Here is a 13,277-nt window from a genome sequence, read left to right as displayed (position 1 = left end):
TTTCTTGGCCATCTGTATGTCTTCTTTGGAGAAATGTCTATTTAGGTCTTCTGCCCGTTTTTTGATTGGGTTGTTTGTTTTTTTGATAATGAGCTGCTTATATATTTTAGAGATTAATCCTCTGTCCGTTGATTCGTTTGCAAATATTTTCTCCCATTCTGAGGGTTGTCTTTTTGTCTTGTTTGTGATTTCTTTTGCTGTGCAAAAGCTTTTAAGTTTCATTAGGTCCCATTTGTTTATTTTTGTTTTTATTTCCATTTCTCTAGGAGCTGGGTCAAAAAGGATCTTGCTGTGATTTATGTCATAGAGTGTTCTGCCTATGTTTTCCTCAAAGAGTTTTATAGTGTCTGGCCTTACATTTAGGTCTTTAATCCATTTTGAGTTTATTTTTGTGTATGGTGTTAGGGAGTATTCTAATTTCATTCTTTTACATGTAGCTGTCCAGTTTTCCCAGCACGACTTATTGAGGAGACTGTCTTTTCTCCATTGTATATCCTGGCCTCCTTTGTCATAGATGAGTTGACCATAGGTGTGTGGGTTTATCTCTGGGCTTTCTATCCTGTTCCATTGATCTATATTTCTGTTTTTGTGTCAGTACCAGAGTGTCTTGATTACTGTAGCTTTGTAGTATAGTCTGAAGTCAGGGAGTCTGATTCCTCCAGCTCCGTTTTTTTCTCTCAAGGCTGCTTTGGCTAGGTTCCCATAACTTTTAACTTATAGGTTATATTTTCCTATTTCTAAGTTATTTTGATGGGTCTTATTTAGACCCTAACAAAAAGATTCTTCTATTAGAGTAGTTTTAAGACATAAATGTGTAGTTCTTAGCCTATTACATGGCATGTAGTACTCAATGAATGATAGTTAATAAGGACGGTGACAATAATGCCATAATTTACTTAGATGTAGTCTAAGTCACAAATTTAAATATTTTTCATTTTTTTCCCTTTTCAGTTTTTCCATGGATGTGGCGGGGGGATGGTTCAGGTGGTAATGCGAGTGATGGGGAGCAGCAGCTGAGGCTTCACTCGCTCGCCTGCTGCTCACCTCCTGCTGTGCGGCCCGGTTCCTAACAGGCCACGGACCAGTACTGGTCCTCGGCCTGGTGGTTGGGGACCCCTGCTCTAAAGTAGCATTTGAAACATTCATGGGTTAGAAGTACTAAAAATAGGACATTAGTAATAAAAAAGTAATTTATCTAGTTATATCTACGACTTACCCCAGCCTTTATTTCTGAACTCTCCAAAAGCCCCTTCTTGTTGAACCTGCTGTTTTTTGGGGGGGGACGGTGCTCAGTAGTGTTATGCAGCTCCGTTAGCTGCTCTGTTGTTACAGGGCAAGATTGGAACCTGCTTGGGGTCATTTATAGCTGATGGTCTGTGTAGACATAAATGTGAGTGCTCAATTTTATTCAAACTTAAAAATTCAGTTCCTAACAGTACATTGATAAGTGTAGTCTTGATCTTAAAGAGATCCTGAAAGATAGTAACTTTGTCAGTTTCTCAAAGATAGGAACTCCCTCCTGTTCATCTTTGAATTCCCAGTGCCTGGCACATAGTAAACAAATGAATGAATGAATGAATGTCTTTTGTCCCTCCCCATCCTTTCTTTCTTCACCTTCTGCCTGGCCATTCAGTAAAACTTTTAGTATTCTATTGTGGGAATGGAGAGTTTTGTATGTGCTCTGAATTAAAAAGGAAATTAAGTTAAACTAAATGGAAAAGAAAGCATCAGGGGAGTGGAATGTGTGAAGAAAATCACTTTTACATGCATGTACATCTTGTTTTTTTTGTTTTTTGTTTTTGTTCATCTTGGTTATAATTAGCCTTTGATAGAAACCTTTTCTTACTGCTCTTCTAGATAGTTCCTTGTGCTTTCCATATTTCTTTTTCTCTTTCAAATTTTCCTGCTTGTGAAATCTAGAGAATTGACAAATAGACATTAGAAACTAATATAAGTATCTAGTAAGAGGAATTAGGACAGCTTAGTAACTAAGAAAATGTTTTATTTGTATGGAGAAAACTATGTATAGCTTTATTAGGTTCATGTGAATCATAGTATACTAGCAAAGGAGTAGCTTAACTGCCTTTATCCCCAACACAATACCCTATAAACCGGATTCTTCCAATTATGACATACCGTTATTTCTGCCTCCCAGTGTACACGCAGTATGCCACCAGAATTACCATCCCCCTCCAACAAAATAAAAGCAACTATATAGTTTGTTTTCTGCCAGGCCACTCCTTCATAACCTGACTCCATATTTGCTGACCAGGATGTATGTTGACTTAATAATCGTTTCTGTGAAAGGGAACCATATCTTTTTAACCTGCCAATTAAAAAAGTGTGATTCTGTGTGTTTTCCCATCAAGGTAACATGGCCGTCCCTGAATTAGTCTTATGTGAAAATGTTGCATGGAAGTTAGACTTCCCTGCAGTAACACCCATTAAATTACTCAAGCATGAAAACATACACGCACAAAATATCCTTACCTACCAATAAGGTATGTTAGCTGCATATTAGCTTTGCCCTTTCTCATACTTGGTATTGAGCTAAATACATTCCAGAAATCTAGATTGTCCTTGAGTATCAGTGCTTCACCTGTCCTTTTGGCCTTTGCACACTCCCCCAACACTCCACCTGCCTATACACACACAAGTGTTACAATTTCATTTTGAATGTATAGACAGCGTTGTCAAACATGGCACTTCAGCAGCCCACCTGCAAATCACTGATAAAATAATGACCCAGGCTTTTTCATTCAGTCTGTCCAAGTTAGGAAGTGGTTTGGTCTTTGTCAGCAATGGTATTAATATTTTGGGCCTATTTCTTAGGGCTTAAGTAGTGGTGAATTAAAACATAGCTTTGGATTTCTTTGGGTTTAATTTTTGTTGTCGTTGTTTTAGTGTTAGATTTTACCAATTCTGAGGGGGAAAACTAGAACGTCTGGAAGGAGAAATGCAAATGCATTATAACTAAATTGTGCTGGCTACAATTTTATAATAAATACTCAGATCAGTTTTAGGATGCTTTGGTTTGTGGTAATGAGGTTGAGAAAAGAATCGGCTTATAAAACTGGCATTTAAAATTCATGAATGTCACAAATTTTTTGGAGGTTAGAAATGTAGATGAGAATTTAAAATGTTAATTGGTAATACTGACTGTATGTAAAATCTACATGTGTGTAACAAGTAACGAAATAATTCACAACTACATGCAAGTTAATTGTTTTTCAAATTAGAAACGAAATTGTGACAGCATAATCTTAACCTTTTTGCATTTTATTTATAGTTTTTTTTAATTTTAGTTTCAGTCTGATGGAAGCAAACAAGAAGATAAAGAGAAGACGGTAAGAGACTAGAAAAATCCAATGTGTCTAATGTTTGTCTAGGTACAGCATACTGTAAATTTTACTGTGAACAAGCTTTAATCACCTATGTGAATAACTATTTTATACTTTACATGTTGAATGTAGCTTTTGGCATATCGTACAAAGTATCTTTTAAGATTGACAGCCTCCTGTTTTTGAGTATTACCATGTTGAGAAAGGAAAAGGGATAAAAAGTCCCTCATTCTTGCTACCTCTTTCCTTCCCTCACCTCATTTGCTTTCTTAGATGGAGAAACACAGATAACCATTGTGAAAAGTACAGTGATAGTGTGGGGAATTAGATATGGTGTGTTATTAAATCAAGGAATGGCAATATTTCCAAGGCTTACATAAATTTGTTTGGGGGGGGGGATTAATATGCACCTCTTAACTGAAATAATTTTTCCTCCATTTTTCATAGGAAGTTATCCTTAGCTGCTTGCTTAGCATTACTGACCAGGTATTACTTCCATCTCTTTCTTTGATGGACTGCAATGCTTGTATGTCTGAGGAACTGTGGGGAATGTTTAAAACATTTCCATATCAGCATAGGTAAATACATAATATTTTTGTATTTTTAGCTACTATTCTAGTGCACTAACCTCTAAGTGTTTAACTTTTCCTAATTCTTCATCTCATCATTTTCAAGATATCGTCTGTATGGCCAGTGGAAGAATGAAACTTACAACAGTCATCCACTTTTAGTAAAAGTTAAAGCTCAAACAATAGACAGAGCCAAATATATCATGAAGTAAGTTTTAATTTATTTTTCTTCTTAATATCTGGATCTGATTTACTTTTTTTCAGCCAGCTCATGTCTGAGCCTCAGTTTTGAGGAAGCCCAGGAGTATTTGCTAATGGTGTAGCTAATTATATACTATACATAGAGTGACTATCAATTTTTGTGGTTTTTAGCTCATTTTGACTACCATGTTAGTTTTTGTAGTTGTCATGTTTGCACAGCTATAAAATCTAATAAAAATCCTCTTTAGGATGCATTATATTATAGGATGAGGTTTTTTTTTTTTTTTAAAGGAGAGCATACTGTGTAGCCTTTGCTCAATTTGCATAATACATTCAGTGGCTTGTACAAGGTAGTCAAAGTTCTAGGAATTTCTGTTGAAAGTTATAATAAAGATTTCTTTTTTCTTTTTGGAAGATCTAGTAGAATCATGCAGAACTATCTCCTTAGGGAGTCAACTTTTGAAAAATTTATAGTTTTTTCATTTGTGTGCTTTATTTTCATGTCATTAAAAACATAAGAGTGATGTTAATCTATTGATACTTCCTGATAAACTGTTTGAAGTTTAATTATGAAAATTGTATACTTCAGATCAGTATTGGTTTAGATACTAATTACACTGCTGTATTGCAAGAGTTTTCAGCCAGGCTGTTTATTGTTATTTCTTTTACATTTGTGCAGTCGTACGGTTATCCTAATTAGAAGTAGTGCATTCACTAGTTTAACTAGATTTAACAGTATGCAGTGACACTTTCTTTCTTTTTTTTAAATAAATTTATTCATTTATTTATTTTTGGCTGTGTTGGGTCTTTGTTGCTGTGTGCGGGCTTTCTCTAGTTGCGGCGAGTGGGGGCTACTCTTCGTTGTGGTGCACGGGCTTCTCATTGTGGTGGCTTCTCTTGTTGTGGAGCACAGCCTCTAGGCATGCAGGGTTCAGTAGTTGTGGTTCACAGACTCTAGAGCGCAGGGTCAGCAGTTGTGGTGCACAGGCTTAGTTGTTCCGTGGCATGTGGAATCTTCCCAGACCAGGGCTCGAACCCATGTCCCCTGAATTGTCAGGCAGATTCTTAACCACTGTGCCACCAGGGAAGCCCCCAGTGATACTTTCTTTGCTGAATGATATTGTTGTAGGTCACAGTCTACCAGGGAAACAGCTGTGTGCACAATCACAGTCTGGTTTAATAGATGCTTTTTATACAATATGTATAAAGTTCTATGGGATGATAGAGAGGAGAATGAATATTTCACCCCATGGAAGTTGGGGAAGGCATGGAAAGAGATGATATTAGAACTGGTCCTTCCGAAAGAGTTCCAGGCTTAAAAATTCCCCAAGTAGAGTTTCTAGCTTAACAACAACTAATATTTTTGAAGCCATTACTATGTGTGGTGGGCGCTGAACTAAGTGCTTTATATGGATTATTTAATGATACATTAAATTTTTTTTTTGATAAATTTATTTTATTTATTTATTTTTGGCTGTGTTGGGTCTTCGTTGCTGCACGCGGGCTATCTCTAGTTGCGGTGAGCAGAGGCTATTCTTCGTTGCAGTGCGTGGGCTTCTCTTGTCGTGGAGCACGGGCTCTAGGTGCGCGGGCTCAGTAGTTGTGGCTCATGGGCTCTAGAGCACAGGCTCAGTAGTTGTGGCGCACGGGCTTAGTTGCTCCGCGGCATGTGGGATCTTCCTGGACCAGGGATCGAACCTGTGTCCCCTGCAATGACAGGCATATTCTCAACCACTGTGCCACCAGGGGAGCCCCGATACATTAAATATTGAATCTGTCTCTTCCACTCTCTACCACCACTAACTTAGTTCTTTTATCTGGAGTGTTATAGTGCCTTGTATTATTCTCTTTCTTCAAAATCCTTTGGTGACTAAGCATTGCCTGCAGGTTATATGTCAGACTTTATGGCTTGGTGATATAAGAGAACCTTCATGATCTGTCTCTCCCTATTTCCATCCTCATTTCCCGCCAATTCTACCTCTAACTGTACTGAGCCCACTTATGTTTCCCTAAATGTGCTGTGGTCTCCTTTTCCTTTGCATATATTTTTTGTTTCTTTTGTTTGTACAGGTTTTCCCTTACCTCTTTTTCCTCTCTCCATCTGGTGACCTCATCATTGGACAGTGGGCTCCAGTGTCACCTCTGTGAAGCCTTCCATTGCACATACCACCAAGCACAACTGATTGTTCTTTATTTGTGCTACCACTATCTCATATGCATATAAATACTATCATACCGCTTATGTATATTGCTATGATTATTTTTCTTTTTAAAATTATCTAATATTTTGACTAGTTTATATATTCACATGGTTTAAATTGTAGTAGATATGAAAAGGTAGACAGTAAAAAGTCTCTCACCCTGTCCACTCAGTTCTCCCAAGGAAAAAAAAAGTGGTCACTGTTTAGTTTCTTACTTATCATTCCGGCTATTTTTATGTATATGCAAGTGAATACAAATATATTATTCCCTCCCTTTTTATACTAGTGATAGCATATAATAAGTACTGTTCTATAAGTTGCTCTATTTGTTTAAGAATATAAAAATTTTAAAAGTGGTTTTAAATCTACCTCCCCAGCTGGACTGAGCTTGAGAGCAGGAGCTGCTACTCATCCTTGTATTCCTAGTGCTTAGCACTTTGCCTGTCACAGAAGACATTAATATGAATTAATGAATAAGTAAATTAATACAAATGTTTATCACAGAATATGTGCAGAATTTTTAATGTACTTGGATTTTTGTTATATTTGTAAGCTCAACTGTTTCACCAGCCTTGAATAATATGATTTTGATATTGATTGAACTTTTTAAGTTGAGAATGGAATGTATTAATTTATTGCTTGGGAATTTCACAAGTTTTGATTACTGTTTAAAACATGAATTTGCTATAGGACATCCAGTAATTCATGCCACAAATGTTCATTGATTGTGTTCCATATGCCAAGCACCATGGTTGCTTGAGAGGAGGACGTAATCAAGATAATATTCCTTTTATTTATTTATTTTTTTTGGTGTTGGGGGAGAGGAAGCAGAAGGGAGTGGGATAAAAAATATGGAAAGGAAGGGTTGGCTTTGGCAGGTAGGAGGGCTTGCCTGAAATAGTAGGGTTAGAAGTAAGGGCAGGTGGTGGTAGAACTTTATTTGTGCTTCAAATAAAGCTTCAAAGTAGAACAGAGTATAGCCAAAGTTTAAAACTGATGGGTCTCTCTTTTCCATGGGAAAAAAAGAAACTGGGCCATGCAGAATGGGAAAGGGAAGCAGTTGTTGATGAAATAATTTTGATTGATGGATCAGTTTTGTCAAAAGAAGTTTCTTAAGATAATTATATCAAGTTTGTCACTTCCAGAATGGTCACATTCCTTGAATTGTCAACTAAATTCATTATTTGCTTCATTATATTTTCACTCTAGAAAGCTTCCTGTCACTTGTTAGTTTTTCAGGTTTCTAGATTTATTATGTAGTAATTTCATCAGAAGAGTTAAAGATCCTGTGTAATAATTGTTTTGAATTTGTAAGCATTTCGTAGATATAAATTTCCAAAAGGTTAGTAAAAGAATACTGAGTAGAGGGAGAATTAAAGAGGAAGGACAAGAGTAGAATTGATTTTTCAAGAATTGTTTACTTTGAATATGAAAACCAGAGAACTTCTTGTATCAAGGAGTGCAGCATTAGCTATCACTCTGTTAGGGTCACTGAAACAGATGGCATGAGGCATTTCAATGTATTACACCAAATTTGATATCTTAATCCCTAAACTGATAATGAGCCCTTCTAAATCTAAAATAATTATTCTCTGTAAGAAGAGTTTTATGTACTTGTAGAGTACGTTAAGTTTTAATGCTTATTAGACTATTACTATAAAATGAACCACGTGTATATTGTAAATGTTAAGCATTAATACAAAATTTTAATACCCTCTTAGAGAATGCCTAATCAAAATAGCCCAAGTCCTGTAGTAAAGCATATGATGAGGGTGGTTGTTTACATGGATCCATTTTGGATATTTGGGAAATAAATTTTTTTTCATGATGTAACAAAGCTACCAACATTAAAAGGGAAATTACTTAAGATGATCCCTGCCACCTTTTTCTCCCCTTGTAGGCGTCTAACCAAGGAAAATGTGAAGCCTTCTGGAAGACAAATTGGGAAGTTGAGCCACAGCAATCCAACCATTTTGTTTGATTATGTATGTTTTGAGGTTAATACTATTTTCAGGGATTTTTCTTTTTGTAGTCTTTAAATCAGCACAAGTGGAAATAGAATGATGTAGTTTAAAAATGTTTGATAGTTTTAGGGGACAAAAACTTTAGCAAATGAAACATTGTATGGTTATTCTAAAAACAAAATTTAGTATGTAATATATTTAACACATTGATCTACTTTTCTAATAATAAGTGACAGTGCTGCTGTTATTAAACAGACTAACATTGTCTTGTGTACCACATTTTGAGTTATAAAAACATTAATAAAGTGATGCATTATTTGTTGTTTTTAGTTTTTAGAAACATTTGAACAGCATTTCATTGTGATTCAGATGTAACACTTTCATGTTTAGAAAGAGATTTCTAAAACACATTATAATTCCAAAATTCAAGTTTGGATGCACTGGAATTATTTCCTAATTGGAAATTGTAGCCTAAGAAAATATTTTCTAAGGAAATGATAGAATAGTAGGTTTTATATAAATACACAATGGAAGGAAACTAATTTTAAGCATTATTTCTTTAAAAAAAAAAGTGTAGCCATTATTTAGTTAGCACAGTAAAAGTTCTCTTTTGATTAGTCAATGCCTTTTATTCTTTGTTGCTGTCTTCCAGATCTTGTCACAAATACAGAAGTATGATAACTTAATAACACCTGTAGTAGATTCATTGAAATACCTCACTTCGTTGAATTATGACGTCTTGGCCTGTATCCTTTCAGGTGAAGTAATAACATAGATTTCACGTTTCATAGACCTTAGTGGTGAATGTTTTATTTTCATTCTAAGTTCCTTTAGCAACCATCTGAGGTTGATTCAGTTGGCTGATTGAAAGGTTGACCAGTTGGGAGTTTGTGTGTGTGTCTGTGTTGTATATTGGGAAAGACAATGTTAAGATTACTAAATATCTTTTATATAGTTAGAATCTGCTTGCTGAAAGCTGGAAAAGAGGCTAAAAAAGAAAAGTTGGTACTACAGTGAGTGTATTTTTCCATAATTGGTAATAAATCGGAGCTAACAATTTACTTTATTTTCCAAGGGGTGGCTTTTTGTTGTTGTTGTTTTAGCGGTCTTTGTTAGGGATGTGTTGACAAAATTTTTTCTTAATATATGAAAGATTGTATCATTGAAGCTTTAGCTAATCCAGAAAAGGAGAGGATGAAACATGACGACACAACCATCTCAAGCTGGCTTCAGAGTAAGTATTTTTATTTTTCCAAGGATGAAATTTCCATCTGTTGTCATTGCTATGCTATGTATCCTGTTACCTATGCTAAGAGCCTATTTGTCAAGTGCTCTTGAGAATATCTAGCCACTCAGCTTGTTCTACAGAGGGTTTCATGTCCTTGGCTGTGTAAGGAGGTTCATATGGTACTTAATTCATTTTCTAACTCAAGAAGCCAGTATTGGCTGTGATAGCATTTGGGCAAGCATTACTGGGGAGATGAAAGTTCCCATCCATTCTATTATTTTAGAAGAATTAATCTTTTTTTTTAAGATTTTTTTCTTGATGTGGACCGATTTTAAAGTCTTTATTGAATTTGTTACAATATTGCTTCTGTTTTATGTTTTGGTTTTTTGGCTGTGAGGCATGTGGGCTCTTAGCTCTCCAACAGGGATCGAACCTGCACCCCCTGCATCTGAAGGTGAAGTCTTAACCAGTGGACTGCCAGGGAAGTCCCTAGAAGAATTAATCTTAAGGGAACTATTCTCCCTTCTCTCCTTTCTATCCTGAGGTTCCAGTCACCTTAAAAGAACAAAAACTTGGTTGTTTAACAAAAAGCCCTAGCCTTGTTTTTTTTCCTTGTACCTTTGATTTCTAGCAGCCCGTTACATTTTCTTTCAACCTGTTGTGTCTCTGATAGCTGAATCTTGCAGTAGCTCCCCATTGCTCTTTGAAGTCTGCAATCTGTAATAAATCATACAAGTAAGTTCTTTTGGAATCAGGTCCTTTCTGTACTAGCCTCATCTTTTGCCCCTCCCTAATATTCTAGGTTCCGTTAATGCTGAACTTCTTGCACTTTCCATGGCCTTTTGCACATGTTATTCCCTCTTCTTGGGGTACCCTTCTATGCCCACTCATCTCTTCCAACACATTTTCTACTTATTCATTAGATTTCAGCTTAGAGGTCACTTTCTTTGGAAAGCTTTCCCTGTTAACAACCCAAAAGTCAGAATAAGGTGCCCCTCTTCTGTACTTCTATGGAACTTTTTATTCATCGTAGTTATTTTAGTTTACTTTTCTATATCTCTCTGGACTGTAAGCTCCTTGAGGGCAGGACCTGTGTTTTGTCCATTGTCCTTTAGGTGCTCAGCAAATAATTGTTGAAAAGGCTGCAGATCACTTGACTTTACTGGGGTCGCCTCCTTTTTTTTTTTTTTTAAATGCCACGCCGTGCTGCATGCGGGATGTTGGTTTCCCGACCAGGGATTGAACCCATGCCCCCTGCATTGGGCGTGCCAAGTCTTAACCGTTGGATGGCCAGGGAAGTCCCTCCTCCTCTTGTCTTGAGTGGGGTTTTCTCTCTACTAATGTGATAAGGACTCTTGGCTAAAATTGGTCTTTTGATTGCTTCTTGGTCTGGCAATGTTTCCTTGCCCCTCCACAACTAGTGGCATGTTCCTAGATAAAATGAGATTTTTTTTGTGTGACTCAAACATTTGAGGGGCAGGTGTTTTGTTGATCATTCAAGTTTACTGAGTCATCTGCAGGATTTTGTTGTGGCCTAATTAACGTCACAGGTTATGGAATCAGGCCGTATAAGTTTGAATCACTGTTCTACCTCATACCAACTGTGTGTCCATGAGCAAGTTACATGACCTGTCTGTTCGGAATTTCCCTCATCAATAGGTTTATACCAACCTGAGATGATTACTGCAAAGGTTAAATGAGATAATTACATAAAGAGCTTAATAGACTGCTTGGCATATGTATGGTCAATAAATATTAGCTATTATTAATTATAAAATTCTGTTCAGTGGCATCAGCAATACAATTTTTCCCACCTCATTTTGTTTTGGAAATTTCATTGAAATGACACTTAATATTGTGCTTTTTGTTTTATGAACTGTTTTTTAAAAAGCCCTATTATTTTTTTATCTCATATAGGTCTGGCTAGTTTCTGTGGTGCAGTTTTTCGTAAATATCCAATTGATCTTGCTGGTCTTCTTCAATATGTGGCTAATCAGCTAAAGGCAGGCAAAAGGTATTCATAGCAAATTATATGTAAATGAAATTCAATAATTAGAGTACTTCTGCTGGTATTGAGATACTGACATTGCTATTATGTTGAAAAACTGTTTGTTGGTTGTAGGCTTAAGAACAGTAATTGCTCACTTATTTATATGGAATTCTTTAATTAAAAGAAATAACTTAAAATATACAGAAAGAAATGTAATATTTGGCTATATGTGTAACTCATTAAAGAAACTAACTCATTTTGACTACCTGTTAGGCTTTTGAATAAATGGTTGATATGGTATATTGTAAATCCTCTTATGGCAAAACACATTGCACTATTGATTATGCTACTGGACAGTAATTGGCCTTTACATTGAACATTTGGTAGGAATGTGTTTATTTTGAGGGTATATATAGTATCTTTAAAACACAACTATTTTTTTAATTTAAACTTCAGAGATAGGTAACACTAATGCACCTTTTGGGCATTGTCTTCTTTTCTTTATAAATACTGAGTTTTATTATTTTATTCTGGACCAATATCAGTGCTTAGAGTTTGAATTAGAACGTATATTAAACCCCATCAGCAATACACTGACTAGACTCAAAGAACTGGAAATGGTTTTCAAAAGCTTTCTGGTAGAAAGCAAACAGAAATCTGTAAAGCTATCTGGTGCTCCAAACAAGTATTACCTAAGTAATTCTTGACAGATTATTTTGGTTTAGGGAAAACTTAAAAAAAAAAAAAATTAGGTTCGGGATTTAATCCGCATATATCACTTGCTTTATACTCATTTATTGGCCATTCGTATACATTTTACTCTTCTGTGTCTATATAGGCCAGGAAAACATCACATTACTTTTAAATCTCTAGTTCAGTTTTCTGTACTGTGATATAGTTTTTGTGACCATCTAATGAAAAGATTGTTTAAAGGAAAAGCAAAATATTTCATTGGTACTTGTTGCATACTTATTTGCATGAGGGCCCTCTTGTTTTCAAAAACTATGTTTAGAGAAGCAAGGCAAGTTGAGAGAGTAAGCACTTAATAATAATCTTAGAAAACTGTTCCTTTGTCTATTAACTTGTGTCTTGGGTATACCTAGCTTTACCTTTCTTTGGAAAAACATCTGTATTTGTTCTGTAGGAAAGAATGTTTTTCCTTATCTTCATTACTTAACAAATTAAGGAAGATCTTGGAAGTCATAAGGTGTTATTTCCATTGACAGTCCTAAACTTTGAGAATTCAAATGAGTAACTGTTGGCACAGTAATAAATATGCATAAGGCAGGCCACTAAACTGTCATCTTAGGCTCAAATATCACAACTTGGAATTTGCATTTCCTTCCTTTTTTCCTTTCTCCTCTCCCTCCCTCCATTCCTCCCAAGTGTGTGTGATTGTTTAAAGAGATGACTCTATACTATCAAAAAATATATATTGAGCATCCTGTACTGAAGGATAAAAAAAAATGCTATGAAGGGCATTATTGGGTTGGCTGCTAAAAATGAAATATGACCTGTATATTAGATAAAAGTATTGTATCAGTGTTAGGTTTACTAAAATTGATAACTATTGCTGTGGTTATGTAAGAGAATAGCGATAGTCTTAGGAAACACATTAGCAATTTTAGGGGTAATTAGGAATTTTAGGTACCTCTAAAATGATGTTACTTACTAGATAAGTTACTCTCAAATAGTTCAAGAAAATTGTGAGAGAGAGTGTGTGTGTGTGTGTGTGTGTGTGTGTGCGTGCGTGAGAGAGGGAGAGAGAGAGAAGATGGGGGAG

The 13,277-nt window shown here is 35.7% G+C and overlaps 1 protein-coding gene across 10 annotated transcripts in view; it reads left to right on the top strand.

The window, feature by feature from the left end:
* Positions 1-13,277, top strand: part of THOC2 (THO complex subunit 2) — a 105,499-nt gene that overhangs the window by 60,974 nt on the left and 31,248 nt on the right. For all 10 annotated transcript variants that reach the window (XR_009006607.1, XM_057537831.1, XM_057537830.1 and 7 more), the window contains 7 exons: positions 3,306-3,347; positions 3,789-3,919; positions 4,017-4,118; positions 8,213-8,297; positions 8,929-9,022; positions 9,430-9,510; positions 11,422-11,518. Coding sequence is in view for 9 of the 10 variants with exons in the window: in XM_057537831.1 (XP_057393814.1) it covers positions 3,306-3,347; positions 3,789-3,919; positions 4,017-4,118; positions 8,213-8,297; positions 8,929-9,022; positions 9,430-9,510; positions 11,422-11,518 (632 nt within the window). In the remaining variant the exon portion in view is untranslated. The remainder of the gene's footprint in view (positions 1-3,305; positions 3,348-3,788; positions 3,920-4,016; positions 4,119-8,212; positions 8,298-8,928; positions 9,023-9,429; positions 9,511-11,421; positions 11,519-13,277) is intronic.

This window comes from Balaenoptera acutorostrata, chromosome X, assembly GCF_949987535.1.
Source record: "Balaenoptera acutorostrata chromosome X, mBalAcu1.1, whole genome shotgun sequence".
Classification (NCBI taxonomy): Eukaryota; Metazoa; Chordata; class Mammalia; order Artiodactyla; family Balaenopteridae; genus Balaenoptera; species Balaenoptera acutorostrata.
Note: the sequence above shows the minus strand (reverse complement) of the source record. Positions and strands in the feature narration are given on the sequence as shown.